At 39.4% G+C, this 20,035-nt stretch overlaps 1 protein-coding gene across 1 annotated transcript in view; it reads left to right on the top strand.

Moving 5' to 3' along the window:
* RICTOR (RPTOR independent companion of MTOR complex 2) overlaps nt 1-19,815 on the top strand; it is a 173,487-nt gene extending 153,672 nt beyond the window's left edge. Inside the window, exons 32-38 of the mRNA XM_074952498.1 lie at nt 2,106-2,283; nt 4,576-4,660; nt 6,059-6,292; nt 10,951-11,109; nt 13,143-13,266; nt 14,225-14,363; nt 14,963-19,815. Coding sequence (XP_074808599.1) covers nt 2,106-2,283; nt 4,576-4,660; nt 6,059-6,292; nt 10,951-11,109; nt 13,143-13,266; nt 14,225-14,363; nt 14,963-15,037 — 994 coding nt within the window. The 3' untranslated portion in view covers nt 15,038-19,815. The remainder of the gene's footprint in view (nt 1-2,105; nt 2,284-4,575; nt 4,661-6,058; nt 6,293-10,950; nt 11,110-13,142; nt 13,267-14,224; nt 14,364-14,962) is intronic.
* Nucleotides 19,816-20,035: the final 220 nt, after the last annotated feature.

The following is a 20,035-nucleotide window of genomic DNA, read 5'->3' as shown; positions in this document are numbered from 1 at the left end:
CAGGTAATCTTAATTGTCCTATATCCTAAGCTCTGAGTGCTTGACTTGGCAAACAGTGTTCTTTTAACATAGTTTTTGTATTTAATTTCCTATGTTTTTAAAAAGCAAATGGGAAAGGGGGGGAAAAAGAAATTATGGCATAATATTGACCCCCCCCCCTCCCCCATGGGTCATTGGTAGGGTTGAGACCTTTAGATCCACCACATACCTCTGCCACTTGAGCTAACAGAGTAACTGATAGGTGTTAGTAGGTTGTCCTCTATGTGGACCAGTACTAAAGGGGAATGAGAGAGACAGTTTGCCAGATATTTGCTGACAGCAGGGGGATGGGGAGACTCTGGAATCTTGGGTTCTGTTCCAAGATCTATAGGGGGAGTGCTCTAGTGGGCACAGACTCTTCTTCGCATTCCCTCAAAGCATGACCCCCTTCTGCCCCATCCCCTCCAACATGTTCTTGTCTCTTCCCCACCCCTCCCAGTCCTCCTGTTCTTCCATAGCCACTCCCAGTCTCCATTCCTCAAAACTCTCATCCCATTGATCAATCAGTCCCATTCTCCGCTGCTTGGCACATCATATGATCTCTTTCTCCCCACTCACCCAGTCCCGCCTCCTGCATTCACCATCATCACTGGCTCCCAGTCCCAAGCCCCGCATTGGTTCATCTCATTGTGCCCTTCACCCCCAACTCCTGTCTGTTTTTTACCAGCCAGTACCAGTTTTTGCCCTGCACTCTGGCTCTTTGTCAGATCTGTCTCCCACCTTGTCTCCCACCCCACTGGCTTTCAGTCCCAGTCTTTTGCATAGCCAGTTCCAGACTTCCCCGTCCCAGTTTCCCTCTCCTCCTCTCACCAATGCCAGTCCACCCTCCCAGGTTCTTTGTCCCCATTTCTTCCATTCTCCATCCTTGGGTACAGATCTTGTCCCCTCTGCATTCAGTTCAGGTGTTTTTTTCCTCCAGTCTGCCTGAGCCCATCCAGGGTAGGGAAATCATTAAGCACATAGGAGAAAGAGTCATAGCTCTAATGCCCAGACCTGGAATGGCCTGCAGCAGCCCAGAGCTGCAATTGTAGGAAGAGATCTGCTCAGCACCAGGAACATGCCCAGTGAAGACAGAATCTTTAGAGAATTTAGCCCAGGGGTGTGCAAACGTTTTGGCCTGAGGGCCACATCTGGGTGGGGAAATTGCATGCAGGGTCACGAATGTAGGGCTGGGGTGGGGTGTGGGAGGGGGTGCTGTGTGCAGGAAGGGGCTCAGGGCAAGGGGTTGGGTGCGGGGTGTACAAGGGGGCTCAGGGCAGGGGGTTGGGGTGCAGGAGGGGTTCGTGGTGCGGGCTCCAGCCTGGCACCGCTTACCTGGAGCGGCTCCGGGGTGGCAGCGGCGTGCACCAGGGCCAGGGCAGGTTCCCTGCTTGCCCTGACCCTGTGCCACTCCTGGAAGCGGCCGGCACCATGTCCCTGCAGCCCCTGGGGGAGGGGGGACAGAGGGCTCCACGCTCTGCCCTCGCCTGCGGGTACCTCCCCCGAAGCTCCCATTGGCCACGGTTCCCCGTTCCTGGTCAATGGGAGCTGCGGGGCCCGTGGCACCACAGGGGTGGCAATCCCGTGGACCGTAGTTTGCCCTCCCCTGATTTAGCCACTGAAATCTAAAATCTCTGAGCATATGTGAAATGTGATTTTTTTTCCATCCTGAGGCTTGTAAGTTGGCAAATTCGAACAGATATCAAAAGTCACATCCTTGGCACAGAGGCAAGCCCTTGCCAGATTTCAAGTCCTTTCCCCAAATCATGGGGATGCTAGTTTCCCAAATAAAGGTTGTCAGAAATTTTTTAACATTGGCAAAATGTATATATCCTTGACCTTGTTCTTGGAAATAGATAAACTATTTTGGCTGAAATTTCTTTTGGAAAATTTCAACCTGAAGCAGACACCTAGCATGGAAAAGTTAAGCCCAAGTGGTTAAAGTTTGGCCAAGTCATAAGTAACAGGAAATGGGGTCATATACTGGGATGTGTTTGGCAACCTTAACAGCTCCCACCTATAGATGCAGAATCTAAAAAGGAGTGATTGTCAGAAGTTTGTCATTTGTTCTTTTAATTATGTTACAGGTTCATGAAAGCTTTAAGTTATGCCTCACTAGATAAAGAAGATTTATTAAGCCCTATTAACCAAAACACACTGCAGCGTTCCTCCTCTGTTCGGTCCATGGTGTCCAATGCTACGTATGGTAGTACTGATGATTACATTGGCCTTGCTCTCCCAGTGGATATCAATGAAATATTTCAGGTATGTACACAGCAATGTGTTTAACTGATGTACAGAATAAAAATGAGTTTGCATTTATTTTCATGAGTAATGGCAAAACTTCCCAAACTGATTCAGGATTCTGTTAGGATATGTGAAATTCTCATCTACTTCAATGAGAAGATCTGCATATGTAGGAATAGCAGGATACTGAAATTTCTGAGTTGGACACGTTTCTGACCTGGGGACACTTTCCTACCATTGTTGTTTACAAAAAAGTTCCAATTAGTTGTAGTGACATGATTTTGGAAGGGTGTTTTTCATTTAAGTTACCTGTTCTTAGACAAAATGCTAGTGAATTAAAGTAGAAAACCTGTGCTTCTTGAGGTTGAAATCTCAGCACTCGCTAACAGCTACGTATGTGATATTACTTTGTAGTTCATTACAATAGGACTTTCTGTTGACATTGTTTTATACTAAAATTGGCATAATTGATCATTTTGCACCCCCTACATCTGCACTTGATCTTCCCTCTTTCTGCCACTCCCAGTGCACTCCCCTCATTAAATAACTACTGCTTCATTTCTCTTCTCCTCTACATGCTCTCTCGCCTGTTTTCTCTTCTCTAATCCTTTGTAAGTCCTCTGCAATTTCATTTCTCCTCTGCTCCACTTAGTTGTTTTCACTACTGGCCAACTTAAAGAGGCTCTTCCATGTCCTTATCCTCTTTGATCTATTGATAGCCTATCACTTCCCCCTCTTTTAACATTCACTTGACTGTTTCTCTGCCTTTCTCATCAAACTCTCCTTCAGCAGAATTTTCCTCATTGGCTTCACCTCCTCTTTGTTGGTGGTGTTCAAGGTTTTGTCCTTGGCCCCCTCCTCTTACTGCACGCTTTTCCTAGGTAAACTTTTTCTTTTAAGACCTGCCATCTCTCTGCTGGTGATTCCCAAATCTAACTTTGTATCCCTTCAGTAATGTTCTGCAACTTTCTCTACCCATACACATACCTAAATAGCTATACAGATGATAACATACAATTATGGACATCAAGCTGCCAGCTCAAAACAACTATAGTGCAGTGTGCAACTCTGTTCATCCCCAAAGCCCTCTTCCTCGTTTCTGTTAATAATTGCACCAACCTCCCTGTTACCCTGCTTCACAAACTGGATGGAATTTTTTTTACTGTACTCCTCAGTGCACACATTCAGATTTGATAAATCCGGCCAATTCTTTCATACTATTTGTACAACATGTAACATGATGGGGCCCTTACCCTGACTGAGTTCTGTAAGTGCTACTGCAATCTAAGTGATGAATAATTTATCTTCAAAGTGTGACCCATCTTCTACGCCACTAGTGCTAAAAAACCCGATTGATGCCATGGCTGTATTACTCTCCTGTCCAGCATGCTGTATCTAAAATAATTTTCCTTGAATGTCCCTCACTCTTTGCATTTCTGCACTCTTTTCTGATCATTTTTTCATCATATTCAAACTCACTCATTCTCATCTTCTTGGCTGCAGATACCACTGCTTGTGCCTAGTTCTTCCTTCCCTATCCTGACTTCCAGCTCAGCGCACCTAGCTATTCCTAGGGGAGTATAGAATATCCTCTGATCCTGTGTGATGCAGTTTCACTCCTCCTTCAAATTCCTGCTCATGACTCACTTTGGTTAGACTTTCAGTACTGATATCTCACCAATATTGCCTAATTCCATTAAATTTATCATATAATATATTAAAATATAATGTATAAAAACTGTGTACACAGAGGAAAAAACAAAGAACTAATAAGATAGTAACTACATACAGTAATTTATTCCTTGATTTTTACTGTTGTAATCCTCCTTTCAACATTTCCTTTCACCCTCTACCATTAGTTGTTTTGCCATACATAAGGGCTTGTCTACATGGGCGGGGGGAGGGGGAAGCCTACAGTAGCTGGTAGTGCGGAGTAGATATGCTACACTAACTTCCGATGTGGACACTCTCTGGGCTCTCTGCACACTAATTTCCCCATGTAATCAAGCCCTTACTTGCGTCTTAAACTCCATTGAGCAGAGATCTGTCTTTAAAGCACCTTTCACATGTATGGTATTGTAGAAATATATGTAGGTGCAGCAAATGATATAATCTTCAGGTTATTGTGTGCACTTTGTCTGTTGGCTATATAGATTATAAAAACGTAACTAATTATGATCATCTTGTTTTGTAAGCTTCAGTTTCCAGCTGTTCAATAAAATCTAAAAAAAAATTCTGCATATTAGTTGAAAGATCCTTTATTGACTTTCTTGAAACACTTCTGCATAACTTTCATTTAAAATGTTTCAGGTTAAGGAGACTCCTTATTTCCAAAAGAAAACCATGCCTCCATTTGATGACCGTGGAACTAGAGTCTTTGCATCTGGTGTAGGAGGTAGTTGTTTTTTCCTTTCAATACCATTTAACTATATAGCTTGACTTTACCATACTTTTTTTTTTCCTTACCCTTCTTGAAAAAGTTATTCTTAGCTGTTCAGTTTTGAGGACTGAATTTAGATTTTTCAGGATAACGGAGCATTGGCCCCTTATCAGATCTTGCTTGCAAGGTGTCCGGGTCTTGCTTGGAAGCAAGATAACAGACCAGGGAAATGAACTAGAGCCCAAATGAGAAACAACTGATCATGATGGGTTAGAGAAAGCAAACTAACTGTAAACCAGGCAGAAATTCTCTCCCGCATTGATAGTAAGGTATGTCTCCGCCAGTTGTTGCTCACTGTTTGTAACCTGGAAGATTGGTTAGATTCCCATTTCCTCTGGATGATCATCTTTGCCTGCTTGGTAACCTGACTTTCTTGCCATAAGCATATTCAACCACTGTCTCATGATCTTCTCTGACTACTTTTGTATTTCCTGGTGGTGTTGACCGACAAAGCCTTACCGCTTGTGATTTTTCTACTGAAATACCACCTCTCTCCTTGTGACATATTGTAACAATTGAAATCAGCAGGGGCGCTTGAGCTGGACACCCCACCCTACTCCAGTATGGTGTAAAAGATGGTGTTCTTTTGATGTAAAAGATGGTGGATATCATGTTTTCTTTGGGAATGTGTTTCCCTCTTAGTCCAAAGTAGTCAGAATCCACTGACCTTCAGGACTCACTGCAAGACACGTGTTTGTTTTTTAAAGAGCTACTGAAGAAAGAAATATTGTTAGTGGCAATGTAAAGGGAAAGTGGGGGATTTGGTTTATTTTTGGGCTTCCTGGTTATTTAATGTTATGGGGTTGCTTTTCTTCTTTGTTGTAATTTTAACTGTATGTCAGCAGCACTTGCAGTGTCTTGGTAAGTTTTGTGGTTGTCAAACTTGTCACATACAAAAACTATTATACAAAACATTTTGATTGCATACATCAGTTTGTTGCACCCATAAAAGAGAAGGTCAAATACCTGATTCTATTTTTGTATATTGAGTTTATACCAAAGTTTCATTCTTTTATTTTGAAAGGGAGTCAATATTTATTATGTATATTTTGAAATAGATTAATTATTGGCTGTGTATATTCAGTTTGAATGTGCAATTGAATTTATGGATGTATTAATTTTGCAATATTTTGACTGTCTTACTCATAAAGAAATTGAGGTTGTATGGGATGTTGAGATTTATTACAGAAAGGAAATCAGAGTTTTAATACTAACAACTCTTCTTGGAGATACGCCACATCCCAACTAAAAATATTTTGTTGTTTTTTGGCTAATTTTAAAAGGAATTTAATTAAAAGAATGTAATCTTAACTTTGATCTTGCTTTTTCTGATTTCTAATTGTGTGTCTACAGGCCATCCATCTGGGACTGCGGATGTTGTCAAAAGTCCCTTCCAAATGCTTAGACAGCAGATCAGCCTCACAGAGATAATGAATACAAGTCGTTCAGATGCCTCGCAGTTTTTAGAAAACACAGAAGACACTGGGTTACAGGAGCACACAGATGATAACTGCCTTTATTGTGTCTGTATCCAGATGCTGGGATACCAGCATAATAACAGAGTGAACCCTGCATATAGTCATACAGGTTAGTTTGCCTCCATTACTGTCTGCTTTTGCTTATGATTCAATGGGATTAATAGAAATGCTGAATAAAAATACTAATGTAGTCTGTTGTGAAGATGAACAAAAATAATACATCCTTTCTAATGGCTATGCTGTCTTTGTATAGCACTAAAATCTTGTGCAATCAGCAGTGATATTTCTAGATTGTAATTTCCCAATTTTCTGCATCTTCTGTTGGTGTTCATGCAACTGTGTGCATACATTCTTTTTCTAATTTTTTTTTAAAAAGCTCACCAAAGAACGTTATTTAAAATGTGCAAGTTTGAAACCTGAGACTCACTTTCAAACCAACTGGAAAAAAAAAATACTTTTTCCATGTCAGACAATATGTATGTTAAAATGGAAATAACCAGTTTATGCTTGGAGAGTCTGTCCGAGAAGAGATGCAGTGAACAGAAGTCCAGTGGAATTATACTGGTGTAAAACTGGAGTAATGCCTCAGTTCTCCATCTGTTAAAATAGCTTAACACTTCCTTTTTCTGCAGTCCAGCCTCTCCCACAATTCTGATACATATGGGCTGTTTGCCTTCTGCCTTCCGTTTCCAGAGGCAGTTCAGTGCTGTAACACAGCCCCTTCTGGTCACATCCCATTTTCTAGCTTGGTGCAGATCTTCTGCCTCCACAGCAGCAGTTCACAGGCAATTCACTTTGCCCTCAACCATTTCTTTGCCAGCTTTAATTTTAATCCATTTTTCGGGTAGTTGTGAGCTTTTACTCTCCTTCCTCCTCTGATCAGGTAAAAAGCAATGTAGTGGTATCAGCCACCAGGATCTGGCCATTACCTTGCCGGTACAGGCATGACTGAGCACTCCTTCGAACATCAAGCTAAATCAGTGTGAGGCATCATTTACAGGCTCTTCAGAGGGCCTGTTCACAGCCAGCCGACCCTCATGCTGCCAAGGCCTGGGATTTAGTCAGAGAGTCTTATTGGGTTCCTCCTTACCCCAAGGAGCCATGACTTAAATGCAGAAAAGCCTGATCAGGAGTCTCAGAGCATATTGAGGAGAGAATCAAAGGACGGGGAGGACACCATCTGGCCAGCCCAAGGGGTAAATCGTAGGGCATACCAAGGTCAGAAGAAGAAACCATTAAGCAGCACCATGACCTATTCTTCTGTTCCCCACCAGATGTTACAGTGAGTCCTAAGGTTTCTGGGGAAAGAAGTAAGACCATATGCAGCTCCTCTTCTTCTCAACACAAGTCTGGGGATTCTAGCAATGAGACCTCATCCTCCAGGAAGAGGGAGTGGAACCCGGAGCAGGAGAACAGAGAGGGAGATCTATTCAGATCGCTTAAGATAGAAGAGCTGCAAGAGACCCTGCTCTGGCCACACCTGGGTGGTAAATCTTTCAAAGCGGGTGGGAAAAAAGGTTTTTAAAAACCAAAAAAGAATAAAAATGAGGAAAAAACCTAGAAATCTAAGAGGTGTTTGTGCCCTGACTTAAAGCACCACCCCTTGTGGTAAGGAAGGAGAGCTCTCATATTCAGGCTCTGAGTAGGGCATGGAAGAAATGCAGCAAAGGTATTTTCCTCTGTTTAAATTTGAGACCATGTGATGCAACAGGAGCAGATATGTGAGGAAAAATCTCAGGGCAAATGCCTGCCTTCCAAATCTTTGTCTGAGACAGCAATCCCACTGTACCCATTCTTTGAAGGTGTGATCAGGGAGAAATGTGAATTCCTTAACAAGGGTAAGCCATAAGCAGGTATGCACATGCCTTAGCTGTGTCAGCCCAATGAGCTGTTGGGGGGACTTTGAGTTGGACAGCACTACCACTGTCACATGTATCAACAGTCATGGGAGAACTTGGAGCTCAACTCTACATGCAGAAGCAATAGAAATAATGGAATGGGATGAGAAGAACTTCTTTTCCACAAGAGCAGTACATATACAATACAAGCAAACAAAGGGAGAACTGAACCAGAAGGTAAACTAGCTGGTTTGATGTGCAGTCAACTCAGAATTATATCTGAATTAGGAAGTCTTCAGCCTGATTTCACAGAAATATGGCCTCCAGCAGTTGACCTGTTGGCCGGTCACAAGAACAGAAAGTTGCTGAAGTACTATACCAGAGAAGCAGGTCCCTCAAAGTGGATGCTTTTTGACACAGATGGCCACAAGGCCTGCTTTATGCATTCACACCTTTCCCATTTTTAGGGAAGGTGATTCAGAAGATAAGGCAAGAAGAAGCAAAAGTGATAGCTTGGCTTCACACTGGCTGAGTAGAGTGTTTTAGATATGGCAGACTTGGCCTTGAAAGCTGCATTGTATGTACCAGTGAGACCAGATATCCTTCACCAAGGTCCTCTCCTCAATCTAGAGCATCTACAACTGACAGCTTGGCTATTGACAGGGAAGCTTTAAACACTCTATCCTCCATAGTGATTGGGACGCTAATCTCCTCGAAATTGGCTTTAATGCTAAATGCCTATTCCTCCATCTGGACAAGAACATACGAATGGCCATACTGGGTCAGACCAAAGGTCCACCCAGCCCAGTATCCTGTCTACCGACAGTGGCCAATGCCAGGTGCCCCAGAGGGAGGGAACCTAACAGGTAATGATCTAGTGATCTCTGTCCTGCCATCCATCTCCACCCTCTGACAAACAGAGGCTAGGGACACCATTCCTTGTGCATCCTGGCTAATAGCCATTAATGGACTTAACCTCCATGAATTTATCCAGTTCTCTTTTAAACCCTGCTATAGTCCTAGCCTTCACAACCTCCTCAGGCAAGGAGTTCCACTGTGTGCTGAGTGTGCGCTGAGTGAAGAAAAACTTCCTTTTATTTGTTTTACACCTGCTACCCATTAATTTCATTTGGTGGCTCCTAGTTCTTATATTATGGGAACAAGTAAATAACTTTTCCTTATTCACTTTCTTCACACCACTCATGATTTTATATACCTCTATCATATCCTTCCTTAGTCGCCTCTTTTCCAAGCTGATGTTTAGTGCATAGTGTCTAAAATCAATAAAAATCCCGTGTACCCTGATATCCCAGCTATTCTGACTTTCTTGAGGACAGTGTGGGCAAGGGACTTGAGCCCAACACCATATCATGCCAGGTGTTGGCCTTAAGTAGCATCTTACATGCAGGTTCCTTGTCAAAGAATCTTCAAGTATCCAGATTTCTCAGAGCAGTCAGAGTGGCTAGACTTATGGTCAGACCAGCCTTTCCTAAACGGGACCTACTGCAGGTGCTGAAAGCACTACCCTTTGGAGCCATTGGTCACACCATTCTGCCTGTTCATCCAAATCTGTTTCTTGGTTGCCATCAAATTTTCAGGATGAGTCTGATACAACCGCATTTGCTCCAACCCCTCAGACAGAGACAAACACCTACAAGGTCTCTCTCAAGCATTCTTAAACTCCAATACCCACCTGCTGAAGTGAAGAAACAGATTGACAGAGCCAGAAGAGTACCCAGAAGTCACCTACTATAGGACAGGCCCAACAAAGAAAATAACAGCACGCCACTAGCCCTCACCTTCAGCCCCCAACTAAAACCTCTCCAACGCATCATCAAGGATCTACAACCTATCCTGAAGGACGACCCATCACTCTCACAGATCTTGGGAGACAGGCCAGTCCTTGCTTACAGACAGCCCCCCCAACGTGAAGCAGATATTCACCAGCAACCACACCACACAACAGAACCACTAACCCAGGAACCTATCCTTGCAACAAAGCCCGTTGCCAACTGTGCCCACATATCTATTCAGGGGACACCATCATAGGGCCTAATCACATCAGCCACACTATCAGAGGCTGGTTCACCTGCACATCTACCAATGTGATATATGCCATCATGTGCCAGCAGTGCCCCTCCGCCATGTACATTGATCAGACTGGACAGTCTCTACGTAAAAGAATCAGTGGACACAAATCGGACGTCAAGAATTATAACATTCAAAAACCAGTCGGAGAACACTTCAATCTCTCTGGTCACTCGATTACGGACCTAAAAGTTGCAATTCTTCAACAAAAACACTTCAAAAACAGACTCCAACGAGAGACTGCTGAATTGGAATTAATTTGCAAACTGGATACAATTAACTTGGGCTTGAATAGAGACTGGGAGTGGATGGGTCATTACACAAAGTAAAACTATTTCCCCTTGTTTATTCCCCCCTGCCACCCCCCACTGTTCCTCAGACATTCTTGCCAACTGCTGGAAATGGCCCACCTTGATTATCACTACAAAAGGTTTTTTCCCCACCGCTCTCCTGCTGGTGGTAGCTCACCTTAAGTGATCTCTCTCGTTAGTGTGTATGGTAAGACCCATTGTTTCATGTTCTCTGTGTATATAAATCTCCCCACTGTATTTTCCACTGCATGCATCCGATGAAGTGAGCTGTAGCTCACGAAAGCTCATGCTCAAATAAATTGGTTAGTCTCTAAGGTGCCACAAGTACTCCTGTTCTTTTTGCAAATACAGACTAACACGGCTGCTACTCTGAAACCTGAGGGTTTGTTTACACTTACCGACAATTACCATTTCTAATGCGTCAACATATTGTGGACTAAACATTGCAATTTGCTTTCTTCTCCCTTCAAATGCATACTTGTATGTTTTCAGTACTTTTTATTAATTGAAATAGGCCATTTTTTTTCCAGATTTTCCTGACATTCCATATTCTGATTGGTGCGGGCAGAGCATACATAATCACTTAGATGTGGTTTCTCATTCCTCAAAGTTTTCTGGGATTTCAGGATGTAGTGATGCAGTATCGCATGGTTCAGCTAGTAGTACCAAGAGTACAGACCTTGTACTAGGTAAGCATGCCACCTTGCTAGTGTTAGAAAAGTACTGATCCATTTTTTAAAGTATTTTCTTACTTATACTTACATATTTTAAAAGACAATTTTGTTTGCATTTACTGTAATAGAGCAGCAGTGGTTTTTTTAAAATGATTTAGGTGCTTTCCTGTCAGTATCAGGAAGATAGCATGAGTAGAGCACCAAAACTGGGTGTCAGGAGAGCTGAGTTCTATTTCTGGCTCTACCATTTACTCAGTGTGGCCTTTTGGCAGGTCAGTTAAACTTCTCCGAACCTCAGTTTAAATCAAATTAATCATCTTACTTTTCCAGCCTAGTGTTAGCAGACTGAAAATTATCTTTAAAGGTGTTTGTATAATAGGTGTTTGTATCTTAAGAATATTCTATTCCATATTTTGGACCTTTCAAATAGAATAGGGGACCATATTTAAACACAATTATAAACTGATAAATGTTGAGCTTTTTATAGTTTGGATTTCTTTTACAATATTAGGGAAGACATTTTCTCTTTGAATATAATTCCTTGTTGGTTTGTAATAATTTGAATTATTGTAATTACTTTACATATAAAGTAGAACCTTTCTAACCCAAACAGCGTATAATTCACATACAAAGGCAGATCTCCCACCTAATTCTGAGCAAAAATGTAGTGGGAAGTGTCATGTTGTGTGGAATGGTTCATGACCACGAATGCCAGCCTCAGGGCATACCGTCAAGCACCAGGGCAGAGATCCCAGACTGGTTGTGTGTTCTATAATTGGAATTCACCAACGCAGTAACAAATGTGAACTCTTAGAGTCGCATAGTCCACTTGGGTATTCCTGTCTTTCTTGCCACCCCAGCAAGCTGGATTTTATGATGGTTGGTTGCTGTGCAACAAGGGTCACACAAGATTCAGATTGCTTCCAGTCCCAAGAGACAAGTCACTTACCCGTGGTCAATCTGTACCTTAAATCTCTCACCAAAGACAACACTTGCAGCCAATCCAGTAATAAACTAAAGATTTATTAAGGAAAAAGAAATGAGAGAGCTATTACAAGGTTAAAGCAGGCAAGCATATATACACAAATGAGTTAGCGTGTGGTTCCAGTAGGTGACCGAGCTGTAGTAATGTCAGCTCTGAATGTCTTTTAGGGCTATCCTAGGTTGACCTTGTGGATGTCTGCTTCTGTTTCGTAGCTCTGGCCCTGTGAGAGTCCAAATAGCAAAAGAGATGAAAAATGTTCTTGTCAGCTATTTTTATTTCTTTCTTCCAGAATTCATCCCCTCAGCTTGAGCCCTTTTTCATGTAGCTGCTTCATGGTGTGAGCGGGCAATTAACAAAGTCTTTCTATACCGGTGTTCCACAATGGCCCATTTAGTTTGGATGGCCTTTCTTGATGGGCAGGAGTTGATAGTGTCAGCGCAAACATATTTTTGTGGTTACAAAGCAAAAACATAAATATTACTTTTATAGCATGTGATAAAGGTATTATAAGTGAGATTATTGCATGTAGCAATCTCACTTACAATACCTTTATCACATGCTATTTAAGTTTTTCGTAAAGACTCAACACTTTGATATAAGTCCAGTACCCATCTTATCCATACTAACACACGGGTGAAACAGACTGGTTTCCAGCAGTGAATTTGTGAGTGCTTGGCCGAGGCCTAAAGCCGTGGCTAGAGCTGGCACCTGGTCTGCCAGTGCCACAGCAGGGACAGAAATGTAGTTAGGTGTTGCATCTTTAAGACCTTGTTGTTGTAAAATATATTGCACAATATTTATTAGTATACTTAAGAAGCTGTAATCTAACTAGTTAAAACTAAATTACTGTTGTGTGAAAATAAATGAACAAAGTATATTTAGTGATTTTTGTTGGTTTTGTATTTTTTAGCTTGTGTGTGTGTGTGTGTGTTGGTAATTCACAAAATGCAGCAATTTTTGTGAATTAGCACAGTTCAGCTGTATATAGTACATGACACTTCCATTTAACACAATGAAACAGTGTCCTGATTGAAATTAATACTGTGGAATTTATTTTCCTAAGGAGTAAAGTCAATCCCAGATGATACACCAGTGTGCCGAATACTGCTGCGAAAAGAAGTCTTACGCTTAGTAATCAATTTGAGTAGTTCAGTAGGAACAAAAGGCCATGAAACTGGACTCCTAACGTAAGTAAAACATGTCCTTCAAACTATAGTTTTTACCAGCATTCAGTGTAGATATCTTGTAAAATCGTAACTAATATTTTTTTTCATTTTTTTTCCTCCTGGCTTTAAAAAGCATCAAAACTGATTTCATCATAAGTCTGTAGAGAGCGGTTGGCATGATGTCTCAACTAAGAGAATCCAAAATTAGGGCTCAGTTTTTGCTTAATAAGTGCAGTGCTAAGCACTGCACATATTTGTTTAGGTATGGTTGTACAATTTTGTAGGAACTCTGTCATGCCTATGTATACTGGTGGGAGTTAAGGACAGGTTGAGGGATGACAGACTTTAAGGACTTGCCTTTTTAAGATTTATTATTAAACCTTAAATTAATATCTACTTGTTTTCTCTGTCTCGTTTTCTTTCATAATAGTCCTTTAACCATTATGATATTTTGTGCATCTGATATGCAGTGGTTTTGTACATTTAAAAAAAGTTTGACTGCTTGAAGTCCTTATTGTATGAATTTTCTTAATGCTTCACTACATGCAATGAGTGCCTGTTGCTTTTAATTATATACTGTACTATTTGGTTATAAACTACTGTGCTGTGCTGTTCACTTTAAAATAAAATCTAGCCTCAGGATTTGAACAGTGCTTTCCAATTTGAGATTTTTATTTGTATACTTGTATAGAACTTCATTTAATCTAAATTTCCCCTGATTGGATACAAAATATTAGCTAATGTAACCCAAACAGTATAATAATAATCGCTGTAGATCATTTGGATTAGGTGCTTCTCTTCTTACATGAGTTGATTGTTTTGGCTCATCAAATTCAAAATTCTCAACTTCTGTCGTTGAAGAGATAAGTTTTTGTTAACCATTATGACCAACATTTAGCTGAACAATTTTTTAACAAATATATTATGATGGTTACGTGTGAGATTATATTAAAATTGCTTTCTTTTCCTAAATAATTAGCATTAAAGAGAAATTCCCCCAAGCATTTGATGACATATGCCTTTACTCGGAGGTGTCCTACTTGCTAGCACACTGCACGTTTCGACTGCCATCTCGAAGGTTCATTCAGGAGCTATTTCAAGATGTACAGTTTTTACAAGTAAGTAGAAGTGAAGATTTATTTGTCATGATCCTTGGGTAAGCTGCCCCTTCTGAGACCCTTTTGTCATCCCATGTGTACTCTTTTCAAGTGATAGGTCCAGGCCTCTACTTCTCTTTTGGTAGGACCCTGTAATCCAGCTACTGGATCTTTGGGTCTTTGAGTTACATCCCCAGGTTTCCAACTATGATACCTACTAGGCCCCAGTGGTCTTGGGAAGGGTTTCCTTTCGGGAGCCTCTGTTTAGTATGCAGTAACTCAGGAGCAGTTTATTTAAAACAAAGTATGATTTACTTGCCAGAAGGTGCACAGCACTCTGAGACAGGGATTTAAACAGATATCTATTCTTATAGTGTCTTACCTATATTTGGCATTCCCTCCATGGTAAGTAACCCATCAACACACAGAGGCATGCACAATGTTCATAAAAAATAGGTATTTCCCAGTTCTTCACAGTATTAATTTCAAAAGATGCACCAATTGGATTCAGGTTTCATCGTGCTATAACTGAAGTGAGCACTCATGCCAATTTTGTGGTTCTATGATGTGTTCGTGGTAGAACACCTGTAAGTTAATACTGCATCCTTTTTGCCCTTTAGATGCATGAAGAAGCAGAGGCTGTTCTAACAACACCACCAAAACAACCAGTAATTGACACATCCGCTGAATCCTGACCTCAGTTTTGTACAGTGCATGGTATGTGGACTTGCTGAAAGCCTCAGACAACTTCTGATTGACTGGACAGCAAAGAGAGGAGCACCATCTCCTAGACAGTTCCAGAAATTACTGGTACATGAAGAGTGAATTGAAGACTTTTCTCAACAAAAATGACTGCCCCAGCCCTCTGAGCCCTTGGGGAATTGTGACTCATTACCATAGTTTTAATAATAGTAGTTACCAATATATGCAAGAAACAAGCACTGAACGCCTGCACAGGTTTTCATTTCATTTTTAATACGACAGTTAAACAATATACGACAGTGTGCAGAGACCTCTTTTAAATGGTTGACTTCAAATTCTGTTCCAGATAAACAGAATGATGCCTTGTTTAACCCCTGGACGCCAGGAGTCCGGGTACATGAGAGTATATCCCATTGCCAACAGTGGGGCATACTGTAACCATGGACACCAAGAGACTAATGTTGGCCCTTCTATGTTAGTTTTCTTAATGTTTGTAACACTACTTGAGGGGTTCATAACCTCAGATAGAAAGAAAAGCCTCCATGAATCTGGGGTTTTCTTATAAGTTATTTTAATGTTACTATAGTTGCAAGATTTCTTATTTTATTAGCACTCTCTCCAGTTTTGTGGCAATTACATACAACATGTTACCTAAATTGGTTAAGGATTTTCACTACAGTTTCTGATTTAAAAAGCAACAAATCCTTTTTTTAAATCAACTGAAATTTGATTGTTTTCCCTGTACATTATGCATGTGGTGTTTGGGATTTCTATATTCATGCTCATGTATTGAGAACATCGGTCTTATTCCTTAAATGAAAATCTTTAACAAGCATGATTTGTATCAGATGGGGTGAATACTGTATCAGCTAAACTAGAAAATATTTGATCATTGTTGCTTTTTTTGGTAAAATACATAGTAGTAGGTAATTTCCACATTCCATGGGAAACATTTTTCTAAAACAAATGTTTGCTTTAATTTTCATGTCTGACTGATCACCAGATAATGCTAATAATTGTAGCGAAAAGCCTTAAGTACCAAATTTTGAAAGAGCAGTACTTTAATTTTATATTGGTGTTCTTTAGGATCTTTTGCACAATTTACTTGATACAATGACCGATAAATGGGTACAATAACTGCCTTCATCATGTTATTAGTGAGGTTGATAAATTGAGTGCAACCTAAAAAAAAAATCATCTTTTATGTATCTAAAGAGATTTGGAAGCCTTGACAAGAATTAAATACAAATATATGCAAATCTGTATATACAGTAGCTTGGTCACCTTCATTAGAAAGCCTGATTTTGATATGTGAATCATTCAGCTGGACTGTATTAGATAGAACACCTTTTTAACCCATTCACTTTTACCTTTTTTATAATTAAAGTGTCAGATTAGATAGTTTAGATGAAGATAGGTTAAATTTATCCCAATATTTCATAACCCTCATGTTACCTTATTAAATAATGTGCTATTGGAGATTTCCATAGCCCTGTGAGCTAATAAGAGCAAAACACAGTTCCTAATGACATGTAGAATTAATTTTATCATATCGGAAATTCATTTTGGGGACAAAGCAATTTCATGTTGTTGCCTAACATTGCTTTGCAGAATTAATTTCACTGAGTGCACTGCATGTCACTCTATGCCAACACCTGACAGCAAAGCAGTTGAAGGGCTACAGACTGCTTCTCTCACAGTAAAATTTAGTTCCCTGAGTTTTTCATCTTTTTGTGAGATCCCACTGAAGGAAAGAGCAGAAGGAAACCACTTTAACTCTTACCATCAATGACACCAATAACAGTATAACGTGTCTATGAAATATATTCGATAATGGAAAACATTACCCAACAGTAGTTATTTGGACTTCTCTGGTCTTAAGGAATAAACATTTCTGCAAAACCAAAATAACCACAATATAAGAAATAGTGATGTAAACTCCAAAGCAAATAATGTAGTATTCCCATCAAAAATGGGATTAGCATATGTTATACAGTAGTTTCCAACACTACCTCAGTTAGGATAGAGTATGAACTCTTTGTTTTAAGAACTCTAGATGGTGTTAAATCAAATAAATCTGTTTATTTTTTGCAATTAAGGCAATGTAAACCATTTATCCACCTTTATTTAAAAAAACAAAACTTTGTCAATGATTTTATCTACAGTATAGAAAGAACATTAGAAAGTCTCTCAATAAACAAAAAGCAAGCAAATGAAGATTTCAGTATACTTCTAAAAATTGATGCTACTCTGTTAACTCCTCTGTTCACCGCCAGGTCTGCATCTCCACCCTTGAATGCTTATGTATTTTGAAGTACTCAATTATGTGGGGAATCATTACACCAAGAAGTTAATGTATGGAAACATTGCTAAAAATTTAAGGGTTGATCTCAATGGTAGCAGAAGATTAATTTTTCAAATATCTATATCAATGTTATTAGATTTCAACAAAATATGCATAATAGATGTAATGTCAGTTCTGTAAGCTTCATAGATACGGCATTTCTAGAACTCACATTTAGTTCACACTAATTTTTAATGTTAATTGACAAATGAAGGGGTACTGTATGATTTGGAGTAATTTGTGACATTTGCATTAGTTATAAGCTGTGAATTTTGAATTTTAGAGTGAATTTTCAAAATATCCTTTTGCAAAGTTCCTAATTGAAGAGCATTTATTCTGCTCCTTTAATATCATTTAGGTATATTTACATAAAGAGAAAAATAAGAATTGTAAAATGCAGCTTATTTTAGACCTAATTGAAAATCCTTATGCTTAATTCCCCTCCCGCATTTTAGAAGGAGACGAGAAGCTGACAGACTCTGCCCACTCTGTATCTTTCCAAACCTAAAAATTTGTAATGCTGTTTAACATCTGCTAAAGCCTATAGCATTCAGTTACAGTATTTGCATTTTAAGTATTCTCACAAGAGTTGCATTTGCTGTGACTTAGAACTCATGAATGAATCAATATTACAGTATAGCCACAATGTTCAGAGGAGGGTCCCTGAAGTTAAACACCTAAAGCCATATTTAGACATCTAGATTAGAGGTCCAATTTTCAAAGGTGTTGAACACTCCTAGCTCTCTAATGTCAAGGAAAGTTGCAGTAGTTCATCACTTACCTGTGGCTAGGTGTGCACATTCAGTAATTTTGGCCATTGGACATAAAGTATGTGAGAAATAGAATAGTGCTCATCAAAGAATTTTACTGTTTAATCTGACCTTAAATATTTACCTACAGATGTCTTCTGATTTTTGTTATGACACACTAAAATGATAAAGTATTCAATAGTTTACACCATAAAAGCTTACTTGTCTAGAGATTTTGGAGGTGGGGGTGACTTGAGGGTTGGGTTGAAACACTCAGAAGTAAGTTGCATTTATATACATTTTAAAGGCAGCAGTGAGAAATCATTCATATATTTTACCATTATTCTTAGAAACATATGCAGTGATCTTGAATGTGAATCTGATTTATGGTGAGAGGGAGTTGAACAAAAAACAGTAACGGCTATGATAGTAGTATAAAGAAGAGAAATAATTATTCTAGAAATAGTTCTAAAACATTTAGAGAATGAGTAATGAGCGGCAAAATTTTCAGATGCTTCCATTTCAATCTGCACTGTAATCCACAGTTGCTTTTCTAGATTTGGGCAAATTTATGTAACATTGTAAAGTGAATGTACATTCATAATGAGGAATCCTTCTTCATGGAAGAAGTTTAGATTAGGTTTGGAAATGTCTCCTATAGCCGTCTACTCATACCCTTTCTGCTCTTACACAGAAGGTTCTAACGAGTTGTGCTTCGCTGTGGAGGCAGCTGAAAAGATTTTGTAATCTTTTTTGGTTACATTCACTTATACCACTCTGCTTATTTAAAGGTATACTAGTAGTGAAAGTAAAATCCTAAATTTATGAAAGACCTTTGGGAACATGTTAGAAACCATGTTAGTTTTCCCCTTGGTAGGAAGTGGGAAAGGTTAGCCTTTTGTTTCTTCGATTTGTTTATTAGCTCCATGTTCTGATTTCCTAGATATTTTTGTTCACAACAGATTTTTATGTTCATTAAAGAATGTGGATTTTCTTTGGACTGTTTTTGTAAAATAGGCGGATAGCAATGCCACAGCATGCAGAAATTGCACATTTTGCTTGACTTGCTTTGTAAAATACACTATTTAATTTGAGAAATGTAATTTATGCCAAAAAAGTGTAACTTGCCATTTTGCCACTGAATAGGTTGTTTTAGCACAAAATGCAATGTCTTAGGGGAAAAAGGCAGACATTTTGTAGATGTAGTTGAAAAAATGTTCCAATATTGGCTGTCAATATCCCTAAAACTGCATTATAAGAGATGATGTAAATTAGTCTTTCTGAAGAGGGAAGGGATTGTTAAAATCTCAAGACTTATTTTCCCTGCCCCATGTGGTTTCTTTACTTTTATTATTATTATTATTATTATTATTTAGTAATACGCTGCTACATATTTGGAGGTTCTAGTGTTTGTAGGTCACTGAACAGACATTGAAATCTGATTTATATTGTATACCTGTAACATAGAAAGAAAAAGTATTTATATATTTTCTGTAAGAATATTTCATTGAGCTGTGTATAATTTAAACAGAGGCTTGTCTCATCATGGCTTTGCCCACCTTGATCTTTTTTTGTGTTTTTTGGTTTTTGTATAGTGCGTACAGTTCATGTTCATGGGCATTAAAAGCCTCCTGAAGTATAATCTTATCAAAGGGATGCATTGTTAATAAAATGCTTAAACTACTTACATTTGTCCTGGTGTCTTAACTACCTCTAAGCACGAGAAATGAGTTGGAATTTCTTATTATACAGTGTATTTGAGTTACTAAATATAACTAGAACAACTTAAATTTTCAAATGAAAATTGGGCAGAAATGCCCATTTGAGGAAAAATTCCCATTTTCCGAAAAATATTTTAATCTATTTTTATAAATTGATGAATCAACTTTAATTTTTAT

The sequence above is a fragment of the Natator depressus genome, chromosome 5, assembly GCF_965152275.1.
Source record: "Natator depressus isolate rNatDep1 chromosome 5, rNatDep2.hap1, whole genome shotgun sequence".
NCBI classification, from domain to species: domain Eukaryota; kingdom Metazoa; phylum Chordata; order Testudines; family Cheloniidae; genus Natator; species Natator depressus.
The sequence above is the reverse complement of the archived record's forward strand: the minus strand, read 5'-3'. Positions and strand labels throughout refer to the sequence as shown.